Below are 26,372 nucleotides of genomic sequence, written 5' to 3'. Positions count from 1 at the left end.
AAAGGTGAAAAATATGAATAAGTGAAGCAGCAACTTCAAGTGTGACCACACCCTCAAATCAATATGTATAAAATAAGTCGCGCTAAGTGATCTAGAACAAATAAATGTCCATAAAGCATATAAAGTCCCAAATTGTGAACGTGAATAGTTGAAAAAATGATGGTAAAAATCTCGATCAGCACACAAGCAATCCGAAGTCTCTTAGGTAATATGCTTACCAGACAAGCAATTAAAAATTGCAGGATTCACATGCCAGGCTGACTTGATTGTGAAGATTCTGTGTTGGACACTCAAATTATGGTGTCATAAATCATGAAAAAAAGAGAAATATCTCCATAGTGTAATAACGTAACAATAAGTGTTAAATGATAACCTTAGACAATTCCACCACAAAAAAGGTGTGAATATCCGTCACCACTTGTGAGACTGCTTATCAGAAAAATATATAGGAAAACACAATTGACAATCCCAGTGTTAAGGGAGGAAGGAGAACCACCACCGATTGTATAGCCTCTTACCAGATGGAAAGTATATTCAGCAAAATAAGAAGAATCCTGAGTACACCCAAACGTCAACAGTGACACTCAATGACACTCTGAGCCCCTTACCAGACCGAAATATTCAGTTGCTCAGGATGTAGTCTTGCTCTATGCGCTCCCCCAGCGTTATACACACAGCAGACAATCTCAGGAACCAGGGTCAGGTGTAGGATAATGCCAGCAGATTGGGCCAAAACAATCCCGACAAAAGAAAAAGCGCCAATAGTGTAAAATCTTAATGGCTATTTTATTAAAAAAGAAATGCACTTACAATCACATGGAAGATTAAAAGCATATAGGAGTGTAGAAGCCGCCGGCCGGACGGCAAGGCACATCCGCTCTCTCAAACGCTTCCGGGGATGACGTCAGCACGCCGTGACCTAAGGTCATGGGATGACACGCTCAGACCGGAAGTGACGAGCGGGGCCGGTGCAGGCGCATTCTGGGAGAAGAGGACACGGAAGAGGATGCAGAAGAGGACTTGCTGGCTTCAGCTGCCCACATCCGAGATGGCAGCGCTGGAGAAGAAATTTTCAAGGTAAGTATTTCTTCTAAAAGGTGAGTGCGACCCGGGACAGTTCAGAGGCTATCCATTGTGGAATGTACTAGCCCTGACTGTCTCGGGGTATTTTTAGCTAAATTTCACCCTCGTGGACGGAACTCCGCTTTAATAATAGATCTTCTTTAATAGGACATGCTGAAGTGAAGCATGACAGGAGTTATAAACATTCCATATGCTGTAAAAAAAAAAAACATTTTGGGCTTTAGAAATACTTTTAAATAGGGAGGGGGTCCAGCTACAGGTGGATAATTCAAAGTATCAGTAAAATAGTTGCAACATATACATTACCAAGGAAATAATGTTTATGCATACACTACCCCAGTGATTGTATTGGTGCCTCATTAGTGGTTGCATTCTAATGTTGCTGAAAATGTCCAGTTAGTTTTTGTGTGTTATGTAAGGGGATATATGTGCCTTCACCTCCTACCTTCACTACCTTTTGGAATTTTTCTTTTATGTAAGGAAGAATCTGGTTGCATAGACATGACAAACTGAGACCGTTCTTCTCTCAGGCACTTTGATAGGAAAGGTGCACATATCACACACATGTAATCTGCTGCCACTGCGCTATAAAGTATTTGAATTAAAAAGCCCAAGAGTTTCCACTTTCCATCCTTCTGTCCTAATTGATTCCATCTAACTTTCCATTCATCCCAGTGTGACACGTGAATGACGCAGGGGATTTTGTAGGAAATGCTAGTCATGCAATAAGTAGGAATAAGTAACTTTAGGTAATACTATATACACTATGATGACTCTACTAATTTTATGGAAAGGGATTAACAAAAGGGCCAGGCACTTGGTTTTATGTGGTCTTGGTTTATCTGTGACTCAGTCTCTGTTTTATTGGAAAGCAGTGTAACTTTTTCCTTGAAAAATGTTGAATGGCAAGTTATTCACGTTGGGTTTTTTACAAGTCACTGGCAGTATATGTTCCATTGTGTTCATTTTTTTTCTTTTTTTTTCGTACATAGGTCTATAAATATGATCCCAGATAATTGAATATTCTTATCATTTGGTGTTCATGTTTTGAAAGTTTTGTTTCTGTATTTCTTTAATATTTATGTACAGTGGTTAAAAATTTTATTTGATCCTCTGCAAATTTTGCCCACTTTAAAAGATATAAAGGGTCTATAATTTTTATCATAGGTGTATTTTAAATGATAGAGACAGAATATCAATCAAAAATCCAGAAAAAAAAACACATGATAAAAATGTTATAAATTGAGTTGCATAAATATTTGATCCCCAAGAAAAACATGACTTCATATTTGGTGGAGAAACTCTTGTTGGCAAGCACAGAAGTAAGATGTTTTTTGTAGTTGGTGACCAGGTTTGCACACATCTCAGGAGGGATTTTGGTCCACTCTTCTTTACAGATCTTTTCTAAATCCTTAAGGTTTCTTGGCTGTCACTTGGCAACTCGAAGTTTCAGCTCCCTCCATAAATTTTCTATTGGATTAATGTCTGGAGATAGCTAGGCCACTCCATGACCTTTAATGTGATTCTTCTTGAGCCACTCCTTTGTTGCCTTGGCATTATGGTTTGGGTCATTGTTATGCTGGAAAACCCATCCACGACCCATCTTCATGGTTCTGGCTAAAGAAAGAAGGTTCTCATCCAAGATTTTTCAATACATTGCCCCATCTATTGGCCCCTCAATGTGCAAATTTGGCCTTTACCTTTAGCAGAGAAACAGCCCCTAATCATAATGTTACCACTTCTGTGTTTGACTGTAGGGATGGTGTTCTTAGGGTCATAGTCAGTATTTTTCTTCCTCCAAACACAGTGAGTGGAGTTGATGCCAAAGAGCTCAATTTTCGTCTCATCTGACCACAGCACTCCCAATTTTTCTCTGAATCATTTAGATGTTTAGATGTTAATTGGCAAACTTCAGATAGGCCTATACATGTGCCTTCTTGAGGAGGGGGGGATGAACCTGGCGGGCGCTTCAGTATTTCAATCTATGGTGGCATATTGTGTTAACAATAGTTTGTTTAGTGATTTTGGTCCCAACTGCCTTGAGATCATTCACAAGATCATGTGAAGTCGCTAGACGGTAAGTGGTTAAACAAAGAGCCAGTTTGCTGTTTGTCAGTGCTTGAGGGTTGGGCTGTAGTTAGTAGGAGTAAAGAAATGCCCCTAAGTTAGTGGTCAGTGAAAGTAGAAATGCCCCTACATCTCTTGTCTATAATACGGTGATGTCTAGATAAATACACTTGTGTCTTGTTTAGCAGGAGTGCAATGGGATTCTCCTTGGGAATATAAAATGCCTCTGCATCATTATGTTAAAAAAATGCAACCAACCCTTCTCCCCAGCATTTGTATTAGTGGGATGCTAAAAGAATGCCCCCCCCCCCCCCCAAGTGGCATGCATCTGTGTGTGGGCTACAAGTCCAGCTATGCTTGGTCTTTTAGAAACAATTATACAGGCAGAGATCACTCTGGCTGATATTGCCTGAAATAATGACACTTATTTCATTAAATGAGCTCGTTGGATTTTCCTTCACTTCCTGTCAAGGGGACAGATGTCAGATAGAACAACAACCTGAGAGAAGCTGACTGGAGTTGGGTTAAACCATATCTAAACCCCAAAACAAAAATGCAATATACACTATTAAAGGAAAACTATTTAATAAGAGTATAGCATTACATCAATTAAACTCCTGGGATATTGATCTGGTCAGTTAAGTAGCAGAGGGGGTTGTTAATTCATTTCAGCTGCTTTGGTGTTAATGAAATTAACAACCGGTGCACTCGATGGGCAACAATGAGACAACCTCCAAAACAGGAATGGTTTTACAGATGGAGGCCACTAACATTTGTTTTCCCTACTCGCTTTTTCTGACTGTTTTTTACTAGTTTGGCATTTGGCTAGGGTCAGTGTCACTACTGGTTGCATGAGGCAATACCTGGACCCTATAGAGGTTGCACAGGCAGTTCAAATCCTCCAGGATGGCACATCAATACGTGCCATTGCCAGAAGGTTTACTGTGCCTCCCAGCACAGTCTCAAGAGCTTGGAGGGGATTCCAGGAGACAGGCAGTTACTCTAGGAGAGCTGGACAGGGCCCAAAGAAGGTCCTTAACCCATCAGTAGGACCAGTATCTGCTCCTTTGTGCAAGGAGGAACAGGATGAGCACTGCCAAGGCCATACAAAATGACTTCCAGCAGGCTGCTGTTTTTGAATGTCTCTAACCAAACAGTTAGAAAAAGACTTTGAGGGTGGCCTGAGGGCTCGACATTCTCTTGTGGGCTCTGTGCTCACTGCCCGGCACTGTGGAGCTTGATTGGCGTTTGCTATTGAACACCAGAATTGGCATGTCTGCCACTCGCACCCTGTGCTTTTCACAGAAGAGTGGGTACACCCTGAGCACTTGTGACAGACATGAAAGGGTCTGGAGAAGCTGTGGAGAACGTTATGCTGCCTTTAACATCGTTCAACATGACCGGTTTAGTGGTGGGTTAGTAATGGTCTGGGGAGGCATATACATGGAGGGATGCAAAGACCTCTACAGGCTAGACAATGGCACCCTGACTGCCATTAGGTATCAGGATGAAATCATTGGACCCACTCTCAGACCCTATGCTGGTGCAGTGGGTCCTGGGTTTCCCCTGGTGAACGACAATGCCCGGCCTCATGTGGGGATGTGGGGAGAGTATGCAGCCAGTTCCTGGAGGATGATGGAATTGATACCATTGAGAGGCCCCCATGCTCGCCTGACCTAAATTTAATAGAACACCTCTGGGACATTTTGTTTCAATCCAACCCACGCCGCCAGGTTGCACCTCAGTCTGTTCAGAAGCTCAGTGATGTCCTGATCCAGATATGGGAGGAAATACCCCAGGACAACATCCGTCGTCTCATTAGGAGCATGCCCCGATATTGTCAGGCATGCATACAAGCACATGGGGGCCAAGGAAACTACTGAGTACCATTTTGAGTTTCTGCAATGAAATTTCTGAAAAAAAGACTAGCCTGCTGCATCATTTTTTTCACTTTAATGTTTGTGGTGTCTTGAAAATGATCAACCTACAGAGGGCTGAATTCAATTTCCATCAAATGATTAGGCATCCTTTCGTTCTAACACATTGCCTAGTCCATATCAGTATAGATATCCAGCATGATACTTTTCCCCATTGAGATTTGATGTGTTTTCAAAGTGTTCCTTTCATTTTTTTTTTGAGCAGTGTATTTCAGTTTAGTGGTCCTTAGATATGGTGGCTGCAGTAGTTTTCTTTTTTTCAAAATTGTCTCTTCTTATACTTTCCCCTGGTAACAAGAAATGTAAAAATGGAATCAGGATAGCTAAAAATGACTTCAGGAGAGACATAGCAGTGAAGAGTAAAAAAAAACCCCTAAGAAATTCTTTAAATATATTAATAGCAAAAAAGCGTCACAGCACGTTGCACACATAATTAACGATGATGGGAGGATGGTTACAGAGGACACAGAGAAGGCAACTGTGCTAAATTCTTTCTTCTGCTCTGTTTTTACACACTAAATGCAGGGGTATACTGACCAGGACTGTATGGTTAGCACATCATCACAAGACTTGCTGCAGTCAATAACAGAGGGCAAAATCAAGGAAAGACTTGATAACATTAACACTAATCACCAGGACCGGATGGCTTGCACCCGAGAGTACTCAAGGAGCTCAGTAAGGTTATATCTAGACCATTGTTCCTAATCTTCGCAGAGAGTATATTGTCAGGAACTGTACCAGGTGACTGGAAGAAAGCTAATGTGACACCAATATTAAAAAAAAAAAAGGGCAGGAGTATATTCCGGGAAACTATAGGCCGGTCAGCCTGACACCAATTGTATGTAAATTATTGGAAGGGATGATAAGGGACTATATCCAAGAATTTGCTAAGGTCAACAGTATCATTAGCAGTAATCAGTATGGGTTTACAAAAATACGTTCTTGCCAAACCAAACCAATCTGTTAACATTTTACAAGGAGGTGAGCTGTGAGCTAGATAGGGGGAGACCTGTGGATGTGGTGTATATGGATTTTTGCTAAGGCAATCGACACAGTTCCTCACAAATGCTTAATCTACAAACTAAGGTCTGCAGGCATCGACCACAAGGTTTGTTCTTGGATAGAAAACTGGTTACATGGGTGTGTTCAAAGGGGGTGATAAATAACGCGTACTCCAGATGGTCTGGAGTGGTAAGCGGGGTCCCTCAAGGCTCAGTCCTGGGACCAATTTTGTTCAATTTATTCATCAATAACATAGAGGACGGAATCAGTTGCTCAATCTCAGTTTTCCCTGATGACACAAAAATAGGCAGGGCAATGCCTTATCATCAAGATATAGAAATCTTACAGAATGACCTGAACAAAATAACAGAGTGGGCAACTACGTGGCAAATGAGATTTAATGTAGAGAACTGTAAGGTATTGCACTTGGGGGCAAAAAACATAAATGCAAATTATGCTCTAGGGGGGGAACCTCTGGGGGAATCCAGGATGGAGAAGGATTGGGGGGTTCTAGTAGAAGATAGACTAAGCAATAGCATGCAATGTCAAGCTGCAGGTGCCAAAGCCTGCAGAATATTAGCATGCATAAGGAAGGGGATATATTCCAGAGATGAAGCTATAATCCTGCCACTTTATAAAACTCTGGTCCGCCCACATCTGGAGTATTCTGTCCAGTTCTGGTCGCCAATCCTCAGAAGGGATGTGCTGGAACTGGAGAGAGTTCAAAGAAGGGCAGCTAAACGAATTAGGGGATTGGAGGACCTAAATTACGAGAAGCGATTACAAGCGCTTAATTTATTCTCCTTGGAGAGGAGACGCCTGAGAGGGGACATGATAGCGATTTACAAATACCTCAATGGTGATCCCAGCATAGGAAAAAAACTATTTAGTCTCAAGGAGTGCAAGAGGACACGTGGCCACACAATGAGATTAGAGGAGAGGCGGTTTAACCTTAAGCTGCGTAAGGGGTTCTTCACTGTAAGGGCGGTGAGAATGTGGAACTCTCTTCCACAATTGGTGGTAGCTGCGGGGAGTATTGCTACTTTTAAAAGACTCCTGGACGTGCATCTCACAGATCACAACATAAGGGTTATGAGAAATGAACACACACACACACACACACACACACACACACACACACACACACACACACACACACACACACACACACACACACACACACACACACACACACACACACACACACCTCTGCACAGGTTGAACTGGATGGACTGTTGTCTTTATTCAACCTCAACTACTATGTAATTCGCCAGGCCACTTCATGTGCCCCTCACACCTCTCCTGCAGCTGCGCCCCCCCCCCCCTCTTGTCTATGCCCCCACCTTATCTCAGCAGTTGGCAGCAGGAAGGAGTACAGAACTTCTCCTACAGATCCTGTGCCTCTCTGTGCAGCTGCTGCACCCCCCCCCCATCTAGAATTCCCCTGGTCTCGGCATTCTGCAGACTCTGACAGCTGACTCAAGCCATCCTCTGGTCCTCCTCCAGACCCTGCACTTTCTCCTTACTGGCTTTGCACTCAGCTTCTTCCTGGCAGCAGCATCTCCAGAGGTTGTCTTTGGGAAATAGACGTATGTGTGCTGCCAGCATTGCTGTAAAGGTTGAAGGGGTGGGGGGTCAGCCTGTCAGTGCTCAGACCATATGCCGCATACTGCATCAAATTGTTCTGCATGGTTGTCTTCCCAGAAGGAAGCCTCTTCTAAAGATGATGCACAAGAAAGCCCGCAGTTTGCTGAAGACAAGCAGAGTAAGGACATGGGTTACTGGAACCATGTCCTGTGGTCTAATGAGACCAAGATAAATGTATTTGGTTCAGATGGTGTCAAGCGTGTGTGGCAGCAACTAGGTGAGTACAAAGACAAGTGTGTCTTGCCAAGCATCAAGCATCGTAGTGGGAGTGTCATGGTCTGGGGCTGCATGAGTGCTGTTGGCACTTGGGAGTTATAGTTCATTGAGGGACCATGAATGCCAACATTTACTGCGACTTTTTGAAGCAGAGCATGATCCCCTCCCTTTAGAGATTGGGCGGCAGGGCTGTATTCCAACATGATAACGAAATGATAATGACACGCCTCCAAGACGACCACTGCCTTGCTAAAGAAGCTGAGGGTAAAGGTGATGGACTGGCCAAGCATATCAAACCAAAGGTGAAGGAGCGCAAGGTCTCTAACATCCACCAGCTCCGTGATGTCGTCATAGAGGGGTGGAAGAGGACTCCAATGGCAACCTGTGAAGCTCAGGTGAACTCCATGCTCAGGATGGTTAAGGCAGTGCAGGAAAATAATGGTGGCCACACAAAATATTAACACTTTGGGCCCAATTTGGATGATTTCACTTAGGGGTGTACTCACTTTTGTTTCCAGTGGTTTAGACATTAATGGCTGTGTGTTGAGTTATTATGAGGGGACAGAAAATTGTGTACACTCACTACTTTACATTATAACAAAGTGTCATTTCTTCAGTGTTGTCACATGAAAAGATATAATAAAATATTTACAAAAATGTGAGGGGTGTACTCACTTTTATGAGATACTATGTATACGTATATATATTTTTTTTTTTTTGGGGGGGGGGGTTAGATCCACTTGGGAGCATTGGGGTTGAATCCTTTTGCCTCCCGTTGGAGAGACAGTGGCGGAGGTAAAATGGCTTTTTTATAAAATCATTATAAAATCAAGTCACAGTCTGGCCTGTCGTGGTTTCGCTGTTGTCTCTGAGCAGGCAGTTGTTATTGTTGTGATCTAAATTAGAATTTCTGACATTTGTAAACTTGCTATTTCTCTCTTGACTCCACAGTTAGTCATCAATGCTGCTCTGGGATTTGACACCTTTGTGGTGATGAGACATGGTCTGAAGAAGGGGACACAGGAGGAATCTGGTGATATTCCTGGCTCTGATTTCCTGGGGTCTTCTCTGTTCTCCAATATACCCGGATACAAACTTGGCTGCTATTTCTGTAATGATGTAGTGGCTCCAGGGGATGTAAGTATTACATTTAAATCACTAGCTTTATTTGTCTTTTTACACTTCTGCAGGTAAAAAAAAAAAGATATCCCATAGTTAAGTGTTTCTACACTTTGGTGTTCAGGGACTGTGAAGTACATATACCTAATCAGGTTGTTAAGAGCTTGTCTAACCAGAAGTGATGAAGTGATGCTTTTGTTAGCTACATGCATAGGTTTTTTTTTTTTTATTCTGCCTACTTCTGCCTACATGGATGGATGAATTTTCCACTGTGTCTATTGCATTCTCACAGGCAGCAACACTGGATGTCAAAATACCCAATCAGTGCCTGCATCTGATTAGATGCAGGCACTGTTCAGCTGATACTTTCCACCCAGCTCCTTCAGTTTTTCAGTTGACGGATTTTAGGTGGGATGGTGACAGCAGGACCACACACAGAGCCACTGGGTTCATATATATATACTCGGACAGTGAGCTGTCCCGACCATAATTCCTCACTCTGCTCTTTTCTACCTAGAAATGTTGGGCATTCCGAACTACCTTTGTGTGTTCCAGCAATTCTCTGTTAAAGCAGTAGGAAAGTAAAAAAAAAAAAAAAAAAAGTTTCACCCTGCAAGGCAATATCATAATGTGCTGGTATGCATCGCATACCAGCATATTATGAAAGACTTGCCTTAAAACGAAGCCCTGGAGCGGCACGCTGTCAATTCTGCAGAGGCTTCCATCTTCACCTGGTCTTCCTACCGGCTTTGTGGACTCCGGCCTTCTGACTGGCGGAGCTGCGATTACATCACTCATCGCATGCACGCGGGAGTCTTGGCTGTGGCACACAGCTCTGAAGGAACAGCACGGATATGCCGTTCCTTTAGAGCTTATGCGCTGGTGACATCACCGACTGCAGCTTGCTGGAATATCTCTTAACCGGTTGCCGACCACCGCACGACTATATACTGCGGTGGTCAGCCCCGGCCAGGCAGAGTGACGTATGGATACGTCACTCGCCTGTCACTGACTTGCGAGCCAATTGTGGGCGGGCGCGCGCCCGCCGCGGCTCGTTCACAGACAAGTCAGTGCGCGTGACCGGCGGACTTGATGTCCGCCAGTCGCACTACGATCGCTCCGGTGAAGGGAGAAAGGCGGAGCAGCTTATGTAAACAAGCCGCCCGTCATTCTCCCTGGTGTAAAAATGAAGATCAGACGGTTCTACTATGTAGGACCGTTGATCTTTGTTTTTACACCAATAGCAATGTCCCTGCACAGTTAGAATCACGCCCCTAGGACACACTTAACCCCTCCCTGCCAGTGTCATTTTTGCAGTAACAGTGCATATGTATAGCACTGATTACTGCAGTAATGTCACTGGTACCCCCAAAAGTGTCAAAAATGCCAGTCAAGGGTCCGATCTGTACGCCGCAATGTCGCAGTACCGAAAAAAAAATCGCAGATCGCCGCCATTACGCGTTAAAAAAAAAAACACCAAAAATAACAAAAATCTTTCCCTTTGTTAGTAAACGCGATTACTTTTGCGCAAACTAATCAAAATACGCTTTTTGCGATTTTTTTTTTTTACCAAACATATGTAGCATAAAACAAATTGGTCTAAAATGTTAAAAAATTTTGATTTTTACATTTTTTTGGGGGGGAATTTCATATAAAAAAATGTGAAAAATATTGTTATTTTTGCAAAATTGACGCTCTTTTTTTGTTTATAGCGCATGATCGAAAAATCGCACAGGTGATCAAATACCACCAAAAGAAAGCTCTGTTTGTGGGAAAAAAAGGACGTCAAATTCGTTTAGGTACAGCGTCGCACGACCGCGCAATTGTCCGTTAAAGTCACGCAGTAAAAAATCGCAAAAAACCCCCTGGTCTTTTAGCAGCCAAATCCTCCGGGGCTTAAGTGGTTAAACAGTGCACGTTTAGGAGATATTCATTTTACCTACAGGTAAGCTTTATTATAATCTTACCTGTAGGTAAAAATAATAAAACAGAGTTTACTACCACTTTAAATCCTGTATAATATTAAGGGCTCTTTCACACGGGCGTTCCGTATGTCCGTTTTTCATCCCATCCGTTTGCGGATGAAAAACGGACATAATGTATCTCTATGTAAATACGGATGTCATCGGATGATCATCCTCTGACATCCGTTTTTTGTCAGTTCAGTTCAGTTCAGTTTTTTTGAACGGAGGAGAACCCTATTTTTTCTTCCTTTCAAAAAACGGAACTGAAGCAAAAACGGATGTCAGTGGTGTCATCCGCAGACATCCGTATTTACATAGACATGCATTATGTCAGTTTTTCATCCGCAAACGGATGGGATGAAAAACGGACATACGGACCGGATGACACAAGTGTCATCCGTGTCCGTTACAAAAAAAAAAAAAAGGACCTGATCGGGCAAAAAAAAGGAACGCCCGTGTGAAAGAGCCCTTAGTCAACTTGAAATCCAACAGGGAGTGTGGGAACCTCTCATTACGGCCAGTGTGCAGGCCCAGGAACAACTACTGAGATTTATCCAAAAGTCTCTTAAGAGGTATTAGAAACTAAGTGGTGATTATTCTCTTCAGTGTCTACCAAAAAGTGGCATATCTGTTTTAGGTGGACTGGGCCATTCAATCCCCATGGCTGCTAGCATTCTTATTCAATAGCCACTAAATCTGAACTTGTAAAAATGCAGACTAACCAGTTTATTAGTGTGAGCACATGGTCTGGTGCAGCCAACAGACATTGCAGCATGAAAGGTAGTTTGCTCCTGTGATGAGAGAGCGTACAGAAGGATGTGAAATAAACTTTGGTTACATTTGACTTAAAGACAATTATTTATGGTTCCTTAAATTCTGTAGGTTATCAAAATGTTGTTACAATTGTTTAAAAGGGCAGAAAAAGGTAACAGTACTTACTTATATGACAAAAATGATAGTTCAAAACATTTTGGTAGAGAATTACAGTACGAAAAAGAAAGTTCTAAACACAATCACTGCAATTTCATATAATCTTTATTTTAAAATATGCATATAAGCTTTAATTTATTTCAATAGTTAAAGAAGAAATATCACTTTTTTTATATTCTTGAGTTTCCTTTTAGACAAAGTGCATGTAGTACTTTGTCCAATCTCCCTTGGTGCCTTGTAACACTATCTACGATGTCTGGCAGGCCCAACCATGGGGGAGCACAGCCACCCAACACTGCAGTTAGAAAGGAGGTGGCTGCTTTGATTTGTTGTGTCTATCTCCATATCCAAGCATTTCCTGTACTAAGTGCGGGAAAGAGGAATGCATATGGAGGTAAGTGCCAGCGCTCTGTCCCTTTGTATTCAACCTTGCCGGTGCTCCCCTCGGACAATTGCTGCAAGCGGGGAGACAAGCGCAACAATGCAAAATGTTATGTATGTTAAAAAAATTGTGCGTTGGCAGTTCATTCAAATTAATTGGCTGCCCTAATGGTACACACAATAGCTCATGACATAATGTATTTTAACATATGTTTGTTAGCGCATCCCAACAGTCTGCATGGACCCAGGAAGCTGGACCAGAGCATTGACCTGCAGCTGCCACTAGAATATGTACATTTACACAGGAAGTGACTGAGCTCATGGAAATAAAACTACTATGCCTCTCTGAAAACTGTGTAGGAAGCACATTGCATACCATTAGCTCAATGCTGCAATGGGATTATATGGGGTAGCCATTTGCAGGGACTAATTCCATTCCTGAAATAGCAGGGACCAGGAGTAGAGATCACAAGGACTGGAAGCTTCGAGCCAACTGTACCTCAGCACAACACAAGCAGATTGGGCACAAAAAAAGAGTCTCCTCATCATAGTGTCATAATGACAGCTGAAGCACAAGAGTTAATAATAGGCACAAAAAAAGCAGGGCAGCCACAAAGTGCCCCCCCAGGGATGGTGGGGAATGAAATTGTACAAAACCAAACCACCGCCAGGCGTTCATGCTATATGCACCAGAATCTAAACTGTCCATGGGCCATATATGTGGGGCCAATGATAGTGATGATTGGAAGTCCGGAGACCAGTAACGCAAGTAGCAGGAAGTCAGATAAAATACAGTTTATTCCAACAATGAAGCAGCAATGAAAACAGTAAGAAGCCAGAGCTTAATGTGTAACAGCATTGCTAGAGGTGGATCCGATCCTGTCCTGCAGCAGCAGAGGGTGACGAGGGGAAAACTGCGTATACTGGGAGATCTGGATGGAAGACAGATCCTGTGTGAGAAAGCTGCCCGCCGCAGCCAAACAGCGGGGAAGCACAGGTTTCGGGACACACCTCTTTGTCAAATCTTGGCTTGGCAACCGACAGAGGCATTATATAGGCATGTTAATAAAGACTTGTTAGGAATAAAAATATTTAAAAGAGAAATGTTGAAATAAACGGCATCCCCTCTGCTGGAACATGGGTTCGGACAACCGCTAGAATCCAACATACAGACAAGCAATGATAATCGAAAAAAACTAAATATATTTATATCCTTATTGGTGCCATGCAGATATATATATATATATATATATATATATATATATATATATATATATATATTTTTTTTTGTAGGAACATAAAATAATAAATATGTAAAAAATATATAATGCTATTATAATAATAATAATGCTATTGGGGGCTAATTGCTACATCAGAAGCAAAGGAGAATCAAACCAAATATGATATATATACATATAAACACCCCATCAAAAGTATTGGGACGCCTGCCTTTACAGGCACATGAACTTTAATGGCATCCCAGTCTTAGTCCGTAGGGTTCATTATTGAGTTGGCCCAACCTTTGCAGCTATAATAGCTTAATTTCTTCTCAGAAGGCTGTCCACAAGGTTTAGGAGTGTGTCTATGAGAATGTTTGACCACTCTTTCAGATGCGCATTTCTGAGGTCAGGCACTGATGTCAGAGATAAGGCCTGGCTCGCAGTCTCTGCTTTAATTCATCCTAAAGGTGTTCTATCGGGTTCGGGTCAGGACTCTGTGCAGACCAGTCAGTCAAGGTCCTCCACCCTAAACTCGCGCATCCATGTCTTTATGGACCTTGCTTTGTGCACTGGTGCGCAGTTATGTTAGAACGGGAAGGGGCCAACCCCAAATTGCTCCCACAAAGTTGGGAGCATGAAATTGTCCAAAATATCTTGGTATGCTGACACCTTAAGAGTTCCCTTCGCTGAACTAAGGGGCCAAGCCCAACCTCTGAAAAACAACCCCACACCATAATCCCCCCCTCCACCAAATGATTTTGACTAGTGCACAAAGCAAGGGTCCAAAAAAAACATAGATGAGCAAGTTTGGGGTGGGAGAACGTGACTGGCCTGCACAGAGTCCTGACCTCAACCCGATAGAACACCTTTGGGATGAATTAGAGTGCAGACTGCGAGCCAGGCCTTCTTGTCCAACATCAGTGCCTGACCTCACAAATGTGCTTCTGGAAGAATGGTCAAACATTCCCATAGACACACTCCTAGACCTTGTGGACAGCCTTCCCAGAATATTTGAAGCCGTTATAGCTGCAAAGGGTGGACCAACTCAATATTAAACAATACGGTCTAAGACTGAGATGATATTAAAGTTTACATGCGTGTAAAGGCAGGCGTCTCAATACTTTTGGTAAAATAGTGTATGTACACACATACATAGACAACGACCCACGTAAATTATACATGCAGGTTTATATAGCCGCATGCCAGGTTGCACAAGTGGAAATTTAGACTTAGTGTGGTTGCCTGTACTATTCCTTTAGGCCCCTTTCACACTTGTGCATGTGCAACTTGTCCTGTGACTTGGGACTACAAAGTCGCATGACAAGTCGCACTCCATGATTTCCAATGAGTACCGTTCATATCTGTGTGACTTCAAGACGCAACGACTTCAAAGTAGTCCCTGCGCTACTTTGGTCTGACTATGATGCGTTTTGAGGTCCATATACATAGGCATTGCTTCAAATCCAGGCAAAATTGCATGACTTTTAGGTCGCACAAGTGTGAAAGGGGCCTTAATGTATAGTGATTATTGTAGACTGAGCTTAGACTCCAGAGCACTTCCAGCTACACTGTCCGTTCCCCTGATCCCCCCCCCCGTCCAGCTCTCTTCTCCTTCGGTAGTCTTCATTCAAAGCCCAGCACAGCTATACTGTATATGTGCCCCTCCCCATGTGTCCTGTGTGAATTATATCTTCATTTTCTCATGAATTAGGATGTACAATGCATCCTTCTGATGAGAGATAAATGGGTAGGAACCTATGATTAGCTCCTCCCATTCTGTATATGCCCACTGGCTACACAGGAACTGGGCCCCTCCCTGGAAGTGATGTCACGAGCTTTACATAACTCACCCACTTGCTGCTCTTGGACTCAGCAGGAAGAGGAATTGAAGTCATGTGACAGCACTGAAAACTGCAAAAGAAAGGTAGAAAAACTGGGATTTTTTTCATTTTGAGACATAAGGCTAATTTAATGATTGCTGGGGTGAACTTAAGGCATTAGGCTGTACTTCCACTGTAATGCCCAATGTCCTTTCTAATTTAATTTCCTACAGTTCTCATTAAGGCTGCATTCACATGTTAGCGTATTGATCGCGGGCAGAATCGCCGCAATTCCGCCCGCGATCCGGAAATCATAGCAAATCGCGGGACGCATGTGCGTTGCCCGTGATTTGCAATAGCACCCCAAACGCTGTGCGATGTTGCAGCGATTTCCGCCTGCCAAATCGCGGTAGCATTGCGCAAAAAAAATCACGGGACGCATTACGCTCCAAAGAAGCTCTTGTACTTTTTTGGGCGTAATGCGTCCCGCGATTTTTTTTTGCGCGATGTTACCGCGATTCGGCAGGCGGAAATCGTGGCAACATTGCACAGCGTTTGGGGTGCTATTGCAAATCACGGGCAACGCACATGCATCCCGCGATTTGCAATGATTTCCGGATCGCGGGCGGAATCGCGGGGATTCTGCCCGCGATCAATACGCTGACATGTGAATGCAGCCTTAAGAAAACTTACCTTTCACTTTAAAGTAGGTTGTAAAGTTTATATTGTTTTTTTTTTTCTAAAATAAAAAATAGGTTTACTTACCTGCTCTGTGCACAGAGCGGTTCCTTACCTCCTCTTCTGGGGTCCCCTACTGGTGTTGTCCACTCCTCCTCTTTTTTGCGCGTGCAACCATAGCAAGCTGCTTGCTATGGTAGCACACGTGTGGGTGCACTCTAAAGACACACACAGTGCCACTCAACCCCTCCCCATGCTCTTGTCTAACAGGATTTGTCTGACAGCAGCAGGAGCCATAGTTTTCCTCTGCTCCCAATTTTTCCTGTGAGAAAGGGAACAGACCAGCGCTGGTGCAGACAGGCACATCGCTGGATTGAAAGAGGGCTCAGGTAAGTATTTGGGAGGAGGTGGGTAAGGAATAGCTAGTGGGACATTTTTTATGGTAATGCAGCAAATGTAATAAAGTAAAAAATTATTTGACTCCATAGGGGGACAAAGCTACCGTATAAGTTTTGTAATATTTGTAATGCTGGAGATCCCCCGAGGGAGTGGCTGCAGAGACACAATACAGGTCAGGTTGTTTGAGCAGTTTTGTGCCAGCATTTTAACAGAATAATTATACATTTTTACATTTTATGATTTACTACTGCTAGTACTCCTGAAGTGATATATATGGGACTGATAATCCTCATTTTGAGTTTAATAAATCAAAGGTGTACGGCGCTGTGGAAATGATGATGGCAGACCGTGGCTACTAACACCTAATCATTCATTTTACCCTCTTTTTTTTCTTTTTTCTTTTACAGTTGTTTCTCTTCACTAACATTATATCCTCCATCACTCTGTCATAAGAGTGTGTTAGTGCATTGTGTTCTAAAAACATATTCTGAAAGCAGTGTCCTAGTATAACCTCTTCCCTGCTGGTAAGGGACATTGTGCAGTGTTAAAAGTTTCTATTCACAAAGCTTTCTTCGCTAGAGTACATATAAACCCTAAATGACAACCCTAGATGACATTTAATTTGCTAAAGCACTATGTGTCATAATCCATGGCATTTTGTTTCCCATAAAATACTGTTCACGCTTTGTTTTCTTAATTTTTTTGATCCTCTTGAGCGAAAGCACCATGCGATTTCCCTGTTGCTGCATTTTAAAAAAAAATGAAGCACCTATTTTTTTTGCGGGAAATTGATGGGCTGCCGTGCCCACACAGACATGGACTGCAAACCCACACAGGTGGGAATTTGGGGTAATGGAAGACTTTGTTGGGAACATTTTAAAGGCTAAGCACACCTTAATCATCTCAATACCAGAATGTTACTTCATTTCCAAAAAATAAGATCATCTGGGGTTGTCTACTTTCCAAAAAAGGTATCAAGTTAGGGGTAATTGTCAGAAAATAAAAAAGGGGTGCACCAGCCTTGTGCATTAACTCAAATATAATTTATTGATAAAAAAATCGGTATACAAATACTCACAAAGGCCATCTGGGCACAGCCATGTAATAATTTTAACATACAAAGCCTTGTCCACTCCAGGACCTGAATGTCAAATGCAGAGAACCTTGATGATACTGCATGGCAAATGCTAGGGCTAACACATTCCAAAGGGTATACACTGTTCCTCAGAAGAGGTTGTGCTATTTTGTTGTTTAGAATCAAAGATCACACCAACCTGAAGAGAGTTGCAAAGCTTAAAGTGTATTCGGACACCAAACTGAACAAATTGGCCATCACGTTTTTTTTGTGTTAAGATGGTTTGTCTTGCTTTGTCGTGTCTTGCATCACATGAGCGATGATATCTTGCTTGTTTTAAGCATTTTCTGGGTGTTTGTACTGTCCTGGCATTTTTATATAATGTTTTTTCTTTTATGTAGTAAAAAAATAGAAAGCAGAAGTTATTAAAAGTCTCTCTATCTGTCTAAAAGAAAATGTTTTAAAATAGTATGACTCCACTATTGCATGACCAAGAAATTGTCAGTCAAACAATCACAGTACCAAAAACGTAATAATGGTGGGGGTGGGGGTGGGGGGGGGGGGGTGAATGGAGGCGGTTAAGATACAGAAAGAGGAAGTTTGGTTTGTATGGACAGAAGTTAGCTTGAAGATGGTAGAATCTGGACATTGCACCCCTGATTGAGTGCAATGCTTTCCAGGCTCCTGCAGAAAAAAATATCAGATGCACATTTTTTTTCCCCTGCAAAAATATATGTATTTATTTTTTTCTAAAAAAGTGAATTAAGGCCTGGTTCACACCTACCGTATATGCTGGCGTATATAAGACGACTTTTTAACCTTAAAACATCCCCCAAAAATCGGGGGGTTATTTTATACGCGGAGTAAAAAATGTGAACCTTAGAGAACTCCAGGTTTTTGGACTACCAAGCTGGCCCAAAACTAACGTTCCTAATCTGTCAGCCCGCTGGATGTGCGGTAATACTGTATGTGACGTAGCTTCGGCTACATACAGTATACTGCACTGAGCCAATCACAGTGAGTGATGTATTCTATTAATGAATACAAAGCCTGCTCAGATTGGTGGAGTCAGAGAGGCGGGCTGAGAATGTTACAACCTCTGACTCAGCCAATCCGAGCTGGCTTTGTATTTATTAATAGAATACATCTCTCGCCATGATTGGCTCAGCGTGGTATACTGTATGTATCCGAAGCTATGGTACATATAGTATTACTGCACATCCAGCCCAACAACAAATTGGCCCCAAAAAAAAGTATAAAAATGTAAATCGTGGTAAAGTCGCATGTACAAAAAGAACTGCAGAAACAACCAAAAGTAAACTGCATAGGTGTGAACTGAGCCTTAGCCTTTAATGCAAATAAGGCAATGTTTATACAGGCACCAGCATGTAATACATTTTCAGGGCACAAGGAAAAGAAGGCCAGCAGTTAGAAGGTTTATTCCAAAATTGCTTGGTTTCCCCTAAAAGTGTTTACCTTTCTTCTAAATGCCTTTTTTGGTTGTTGTGTATAATATGAAATTGAATATCTTTATCAAGGTGCAAATATAAGGCCTTTTGGCTTTGGTTTTTTATAAATGGCTGCTATATTGTTGGACTTGTGCCTGCAAGGCACAACAGCAAATATATCTTTACTTCACCCATAAGCTGGTCATACACTAGTAGATTCACCTATGAACGATGCCGTCGGTTCATTCAATAATGACAACAGAGGCTTGAAAAATATTGTTATAAAATACTTCAAATTTTATTTGTATGTAAGAGTTGATTTTGAAATGAATGTTATTTCCTGAAAAAAATAATACATACATTGTTCGAAATTTGTTTGTGCGAGGAAAATATTGCATCCTGCTCCTTCAAATTTTCTCGTCACTACCGTTGAAAGCAATTGTCAATTTAAACCCTCTAACAATTAGAAAATTGACTAGCCGTTTCAAGAATACTACTACTAATAGTGTATGACCTTTGGTCCTTGTTTGCGTACATCATTTCTAAATCGTTTAGCAATACGTTTACCTACTGTACACCACTTGAAGGCTATAATTTTGTTTGCAGTAACACTCCTCTTTTTATTTCCCCCATTTTGACAAAGTCTACTAGAGATCGTACTCTTGATCAGCAATGCACGGTCAGCCGGCCAGGGTTATCCATGATTGCTGGAGCTTTGGCAGTGGAGCTTATGGTGTCAGTCTTGCAGCATCCCGAAGGGTAGGTAAATATATGTATTTCAGAAATTTGGTCAGTAAAAGAATTCTGTCATTTTCTGAAGGTTAACAGCCATTTACAACCAGGGTTGTATAGAACCGTTGGGTTTTTACAGAGGTTGCTAGCAGTTTCTTGAGCTGGAAGCATTAGCAGATTATTCTGTCACTCACACTTCCACTAATGTAAGAGTGTGTTATCTTCCACTTTGCAGTGTGAGGGGGTACTCCACTAATCTTCAATGTAAGAAGGAATTTCTCCACTGAAAACCAGTCTAAAGGGGTCCTTCCAATATAAAGGGGCCCTTCTCCCACTGACCACTAACGGTAGGGGGGACACTACCCTAAACACCTTTGAAAAGTAACATTTCTCTTTTGTTCATTGGCGGACACCGCTCCTGATCTTCCTAACTATTGGATTATACTGCCCCCTACAGGAGTAGGGCACTAAGCAGAAAAGAAGTCTGACTACACTTCTGGGCAGTCCCAGGAGTATACTCTCTCTCTGCTATAGGTACTCTGCCTAGTCGGGAGTAAGGACCTAGTTCCTTGCCTTGATCTTTTTTTTTTTTTTAGATAGAAATTTTTCTCCTGTTTTTTTCCTGTGAGATCTACAATCATCTGCCGGACTGGGCGACGGGCTGGATAATCTAGATCCAGTGGTCAACTCAGTCTGGCCAGCATGCGCAGACCTCAGCTACGTACTAGGTCGGCCGCGATATAGCCCATAGGACTGGGGCTGGCCTGCGAGTTAAATGCCTCGCGAGGTCATATACGACCGGGGTCTCGACCCAGAGTCGCAGCGTTCCTCCTGGTCCGACAGCCCCCCTGTTTCAATGGAGAGGAGTTTCTGTCTGGAGCGATTCCCACCTGGTTCCTGATATTGTGAATAGCTGTCCCTCCCTCTCCCCCTGGAGGGTTTTGGGGTGGACGTGGGCCCCTCCTTGGGACGTTTGGACCCCCAGGTTCCCCTCCTTCCCGTCAGGCACCCCCCTTCATCTGTCCCACCCTCCACTTATGCTGGGGCTGTGTGGGTAGTCTGGTTCAACTACTGGGGTGAGGGCAGGGCGCTATGCTGGCGATGGGGCCTGGGGGGTTGTACCTGGAGGGGGCTCCTGCCAGGGCCCCCCTCTCCTGCCTGGGCCTGTCCTTGAGGCCTAAGGATCCCTCCTGGGTCCCGGGGAGCCTTGTGGTGCGGCAATTTTCATGTAGCCTGTGTGCTCAATGCACAGCCGCCATGTTTGTGTAGTCCGGCGACCATTTTGCAGTGGTTCGCCATTAAAAATAGCGGCGACCATGGCAGTGGAGCCCTGTGGGCGGTGATTTTAGTGGTGGGAGCCCCTCCTTCCCTGGTGCTGACCTTTGGATCTTTTCACTGACTGATTGCCTCGCACAAAAAGGCGCTGGTGGAAGCACTGATTGTATCTGTGCGTAAGACCTTAAAGACGGAGGACGCAGCTGTAGCTGCGACGGAGGCACAGGTTCCCTTTGGCACTCACAAGCCATCCAGAGCAGCAAAGATCTTTCCTTTCCCCGCCTATTTTGACAGAATTGTTACTAAAGAGTAGGGACAACCAAAGTGTCCCTTTGGGGTCCCTAAGCAATTTGGTAGGCGATACCTCTATGAGTAGTGCTTTATTAAGAAGTGGACTGTTCCACCAGTGGTGAACCCTCCGTTTTCCAGATTGAACAAGGAAACTTTGATTCCGGTTGAAGAGTCCCTGGCCTTTAAGGATCTGGCTGACAGGAAGGTGGAGGCTATGGCCCGCAATATGTATACTCTGTTGGTTTGACACGAAGACCGGCATTCACAATTGCCCTGGTGTTGCAAACTCTGACTGAATGGGCTAAGCTTTTCCGCCTCTTAACCTGTTCTGCTTCTTAACCTGGAAGGAGAACAGCTCCCCCTGCCTTTGCTGAGCTGGCGGACCAGCTGGTCCATGGGCTGCAGTTTATCTGTGATACCCCTTTGGATGCTGCTCCCCTAGTGGCACGGCTCTGTTTCAGCAGTGGTCCTTTGGCGTGTCTTTTGGCTCAAATACTGGTCTGTGGACCAGACTTCTAAAAGGCCTTGATTGTTTTCCCCTTTCAAGGAGATCGCCTATTTGGAGCAACCCGGGATGACACCATTAAAGGTCTCACAGAGGGGAAGTGTACCTTTCTTCCACAGGCTACTAAGGGTAAGGACTCTTCGCAAAGACGTGGGCCCTCTTTCTCGGCTCATAAGAAGTTTTTCCGTCCCTTAGGGTCAACTGACAAGAGCTTGAGCCTTTCAGGTCCTCCCCTGGAGGATCCAAATGAACCTGGTCTGACAAGCCGGGAGCGGGCTTCTCCAGACCCGCGGACAGGGCTCCTTCAGCATGAAGGTGTGCCCTCACCCGTAATGGGTCCAGCTACAAGATCGAGTTTTAGTCTTGTCCCCCGGCAATGTTCTTTCCTTCCAACTTGCGCCTATCCCTGGACCGCTTACAGGGTCTGTTTGGGGTTTTCAAACCTGTTTACAAACCCCAGGAAGGAAGGCAAGATGCATCAAGGCGCTGAACTGGTTTGTGTGGGTGCAGAAGTTCAGAATGGAGTCCATTCGCATGGTGGTGGCATCCCTGCATCAGGGGGATTTTCTTGCCTCTATCGACATCAAGGATGCTTACCTTCACATTCCAATATGTGCTGGTCACCAGCGCTTCCGATGCTTTGCAGTGGAAGAGGAGCATTATCAGTTTGTGGCGTCACCCTTTGGTCTCGCCTCTGCTCCTCGGGTGTTCACAAAAGTATTAGCACCGGTGCTGGCATTGTTACGCCAACAGGGGATCACAGTATTAGGCTACTTGGATGACCTCCTTCTGCCAGTGGAGTCTCCTGCTCTGGTGGAAAACCTGGAAATCACCATACGAACTCTGAAGTAGTTCGGTTGGATTCTGAATTTTCAGAAATCTGCTCTGATTCCATCCACAAAGCTGGACTATCTAGTTAGCCTTAGCCAGAGTGCTCCTTCCTGTGGACAAACTCTAGAAATTGCAGGCTGCAATTCGTCTCCTGCTGTCCAGCAGATTGTCATCCCTCCGGACTTGCATACGGGTGCTGGGCCTGATGGTGTCTACCTTTTGAGGCAGTCCTGTTTGCACAGTTCCATATGAGGTCTGTGCAAGGGAGATTCTGGTCATATGGGACAAGACTCCGCAGTCTCTGGACAATCAAATCCGACTGAACCAGGAAACAAGGGAGTCCCTGATACGGTGACTTCGTTCTCCAGTGCTTCGGTTGGGAAAATCCTTCCTCCCCTTGTATTGGCCAGTGGTCACCACGGATGCCAGCCTGTCTGGCTGGGGAGACGTCCTTGGCAAAAATTCTGCTCAGGGGCTCTGGACACTAGAAGAGTCCAGACTACTGATCAATGTCTTGGAACTCCAAGCGATCAGACTGCATAGACCATTGGACGGATCCTCTTAGGGGATGTCCAGTGCACATTCAATCACCAGGGGTGCACAAGAAGTTTCCTGGCGGCTCTGGAGGTAGACAGCATTTTAAGCTGGGTAGAATGGTTCGTTCCAGCCCTCTCCGCTATACACATTCCCGGGGTGGAAAACTGGCAGATGGATTACCTCAGTCGGAAGGCATTGGACCAAGGGGAGTTGTACCTTCATCTAGAGGTGTTTCATCAGTTGCATCTCCGGTGGGGCATCCCTGAGGTGAATCTGTTGGAGTCTCGGCTAAACAGAAAGGTGCAGAGGTTTGTGGCTCAGTCACGGGATCCTCTGGCGGACACCACAGAGGCGTTGGTGTCCCTGTGTGGTCAGTATCATCTGATTTACGCTTTCCCTCTTCTCCATCTTCTGCCAAGACTTCAATGCAGGATTGAGGCAGAAGGGATTCCAGTCATTCTTAGTGGATCTTGACTGGCTTTGCCGGGCTTGGCACGCCGATCTGGTGCGGCTGGTCGCCAACGTTCCTTGGAAGCTTCCTCTCAGGGAGGTCCTGCTGTTCCAATGGTCAATCATCCATCCTGCTTTGCAGTCGCTGGCTTTGACGGCTTGGCTGTTGAATGCCAGGTGCTGATGGATAGAGGTTTGCCAGAGTCGGTGACTCCAACGCTCTTAAAAGCTAGGAAATCTACTGCTAGGAAGATCTACCATTGTACGTGGAAGTCGTACATTGTGTGGTGTGAGTCTCTTCATCCTCACTTTTTCTCGGTGACTCGGATCTTGACCTTCCTTCAACTGGTTGAGCATAAACTGGCCTTGAGTACTATCAAGGGTCAGGTGTTGGCCTTTAGCGGTCTTCTTTTAACTGGTTTTGGCCACATGCTCCCTGGTGCGTACCTTTCTTCAGGGAGTTAAGCACTTGGCCCTTGCAGTGCGGTCTCCATTGCCTCCTTGGGACCTCAATTTAGTGCTCTTAGTCCTCCAGAAGCCTCCTTTTGAGAATCTTTGGGAGATGCCCCTGCTGTCCCAGAAGGTGGCCAGGGTGTTGGAGTTGGCGGTGTTATCCTGTCATTCACCTTACTTGGTGGTTCACTGAGATAAAGTGGTTCTTCGTCCCTGTCAGTCGTTCATTCCAAACTTTGTCTTTGATTTTCATTTGAATGAAGAAATAGTGTTTCTTTCCCTGTGTCCCAGGCCAAAACATCCGAAGGAAATTGCTTTGCATGCCTTGGATGGGGTCTGGGTGATTTGGGTGTATCTGGCAGCTATGGAGTCTTTTAAGAAATCAGACTCGCTTTTTTTGCTTACGGATGGGCCTCGGAAAGGTTTGGCCACTTCCTCTGCGACCATTTCCAGATGGATCAGGCAGACGGTGATTCAGGCCTATTCCATCAAGGGTCAGTTTCTTCTTTTCCCTGTCAAGGCGCACTTTACTCGGGCGCTCAGTACCTCCTGGGCCTTCCGTCATCAGGCGTCAGTGACGCAGGTTTGCAGGGTGGCCACCTGATTGTCAGTGCACAATTTCACAAAGTTCTATAAAGTGGATGCATATAAGTTGTTTTTTGAGGCGCTGTTAGGAATGTATTTAGATCAATCTTGAAGTCCTATTATACTGTAGGTAGTGCGAGCATTATATAAACTCAAATAATGATACAAGCTCAAAATATATATAGTGTTACACAAATTTCTAGTTTTCCGCATTTTCCATAACAACTTAAGTTCTTAAGATCACCCCGCATGATAAGTGCTCTGTATTTGTATAAGCAGAAAATCAGCGCTCAACTCTAAATGAGGTGGACCACTCTATCTGCCTTCAGCAGTAAATACCTATTGATCTTAAAAGCTGTAGGTTACATAAGAATCCGATGATAAATAAATCTATAAATGTGCTTGTGAACTTCTAAAAATAAGATGTAGTAATCAGAAAAGTAAATGCATGGGTGATAATAAAACGATAAAAGAAATATTCTCAAGTGATGATCCCAAAATGGATGGTCTGCTTGATCCAGACCTATGTGCTTCTTAAATAAATAAAGTGGCTGACAGTGGAGAACAAATTATGTGCGAATAGTGTCTAATCAATATGATGGCAGCAAAAAAAATTTTTTTTAAAAAATGGTGTGAGAATAGCAGCAATCAGTAATGATATCAATTCAAACATACAAAGGTGTCACCAAACGGACTGAATATCAAAAGTGCAGCAGTGCTAAACTTAAGGTGCATAAATGTCCAAACAATGGCTTTAAAAGTCCAATAAGGTAATTAAGGTGCAAAGTGCCACTAAATTCAGTGATAAATTCAAGTGAAATCAACAGGTGAGATCACACTTCCAAACACAGCAAAGTGGATGTGTCCCGGTGAGCTCGCAATCCAACACCGAGTGCAGTGGCCGCTCACCTCCACAACACTCAAAAAGAGCGTTGAGCACTGTGATCCAAGCTCCTCACAATCTTCGGATATGCGCTTGTTTCCCTTCAGCTGTTTTTGGCTTAGTGATTCAGAATCTAAACTCGTCACAGTATGGGTCCACGCGGATCTCTCTCAATCCATCTATCTAGCACTCAGACAAGAGAGGCTCTCATGGTGCAGTACATCAGGGTATATATTTATTGAGTAAAAGATGCAAACTACTTACAGAACGAAGATAGTACAGTGCAGTTCAGTCTCCAATACAACCGCCGATGCGGTGAGCTCCGAGGCTTCCGGTCTCGGCCGAAGACCGGAAGTGACGTCAATACGGCTTGTCCCTGACGCGTTGCGCTACGAACACCCGTAGCTTTTTCAAAAGGGTAGTTTCCTTCTAGAGTTTCCATAGTCGCTTACCTCATTCTAGCGCATAAGTTTATTATTTCATATTTCAAGTGCTCTGTATTCCTGTTAAATATAGGTGCTCCTTATTAGTGTTCCTCCACCTCTTTTCAAAAGGGCCACTCACCAGATAGCTGAGGGCTTCCAGGACCCGTACCACTTTGAATAGACTCCCTTTTCTCCAAAGCCAACTTAAATGCCCTTCAGTATAAAGCAGCCATTACAGTATATTGCCTCCTAGGTTTAATGGCAAGATGGATGGGTGTCCAATCAGCAGCAGTAGTTTATCTCCCAGATTTCCCAAAAATATAAAATAAACGGATAATCACGCAATACCGTTTTATTAAGATAATGATTAAAAACATTCAGTTAAAAACTCACATGTGCCTGTATGCGGCACCCTCCTA

The 26,372-nt window shown here is 43.8% G+C and overlaps 1 protein-coding gene across 2 annotated transcripts in view; it reads left to right on the top strand.

Annotated features, from left to right (window-relative positions):
• The window catches only part of ATG7 (autophagy related 7), a 460,198-nt gene that overhangs the window by 71,593 nt on the left and 362,233 nt on the right, over positions 1-26,372 (top strand). For both annotated transcript variants that reach the window (XM_082264764.1, XM_082264763.1), the window contains exons 14-15: positions 8,904-9,089; positions 19,630-19,745. In XM_082264764.1, the coding sequence (XP_082120890.1) occupies positions 8,904-9,089; positions 19,630-19,745 (302 nt within the window). The remainder of the gene's footprint in view (positions 1-8,903; positions 9,090-19,629; positions 19,746-26,372) is intronic.

The sequence above is a fragment of the Pelophylax lessonae genome (genome assembly GCF_965119305.1).
Source record: "Pelophylax lessonae genome assembly, chromosome: 8".
NCBI lineage: Eukaryota > Metazoa > Chordata > Amphibia > Anura > Ranidae > Pelophylax > Pelophylax lessonae.
Note: the sequence above shows the minus strand (reverse complement) of the source record. Positions and strands in the feature narration are given on the sequence as shown.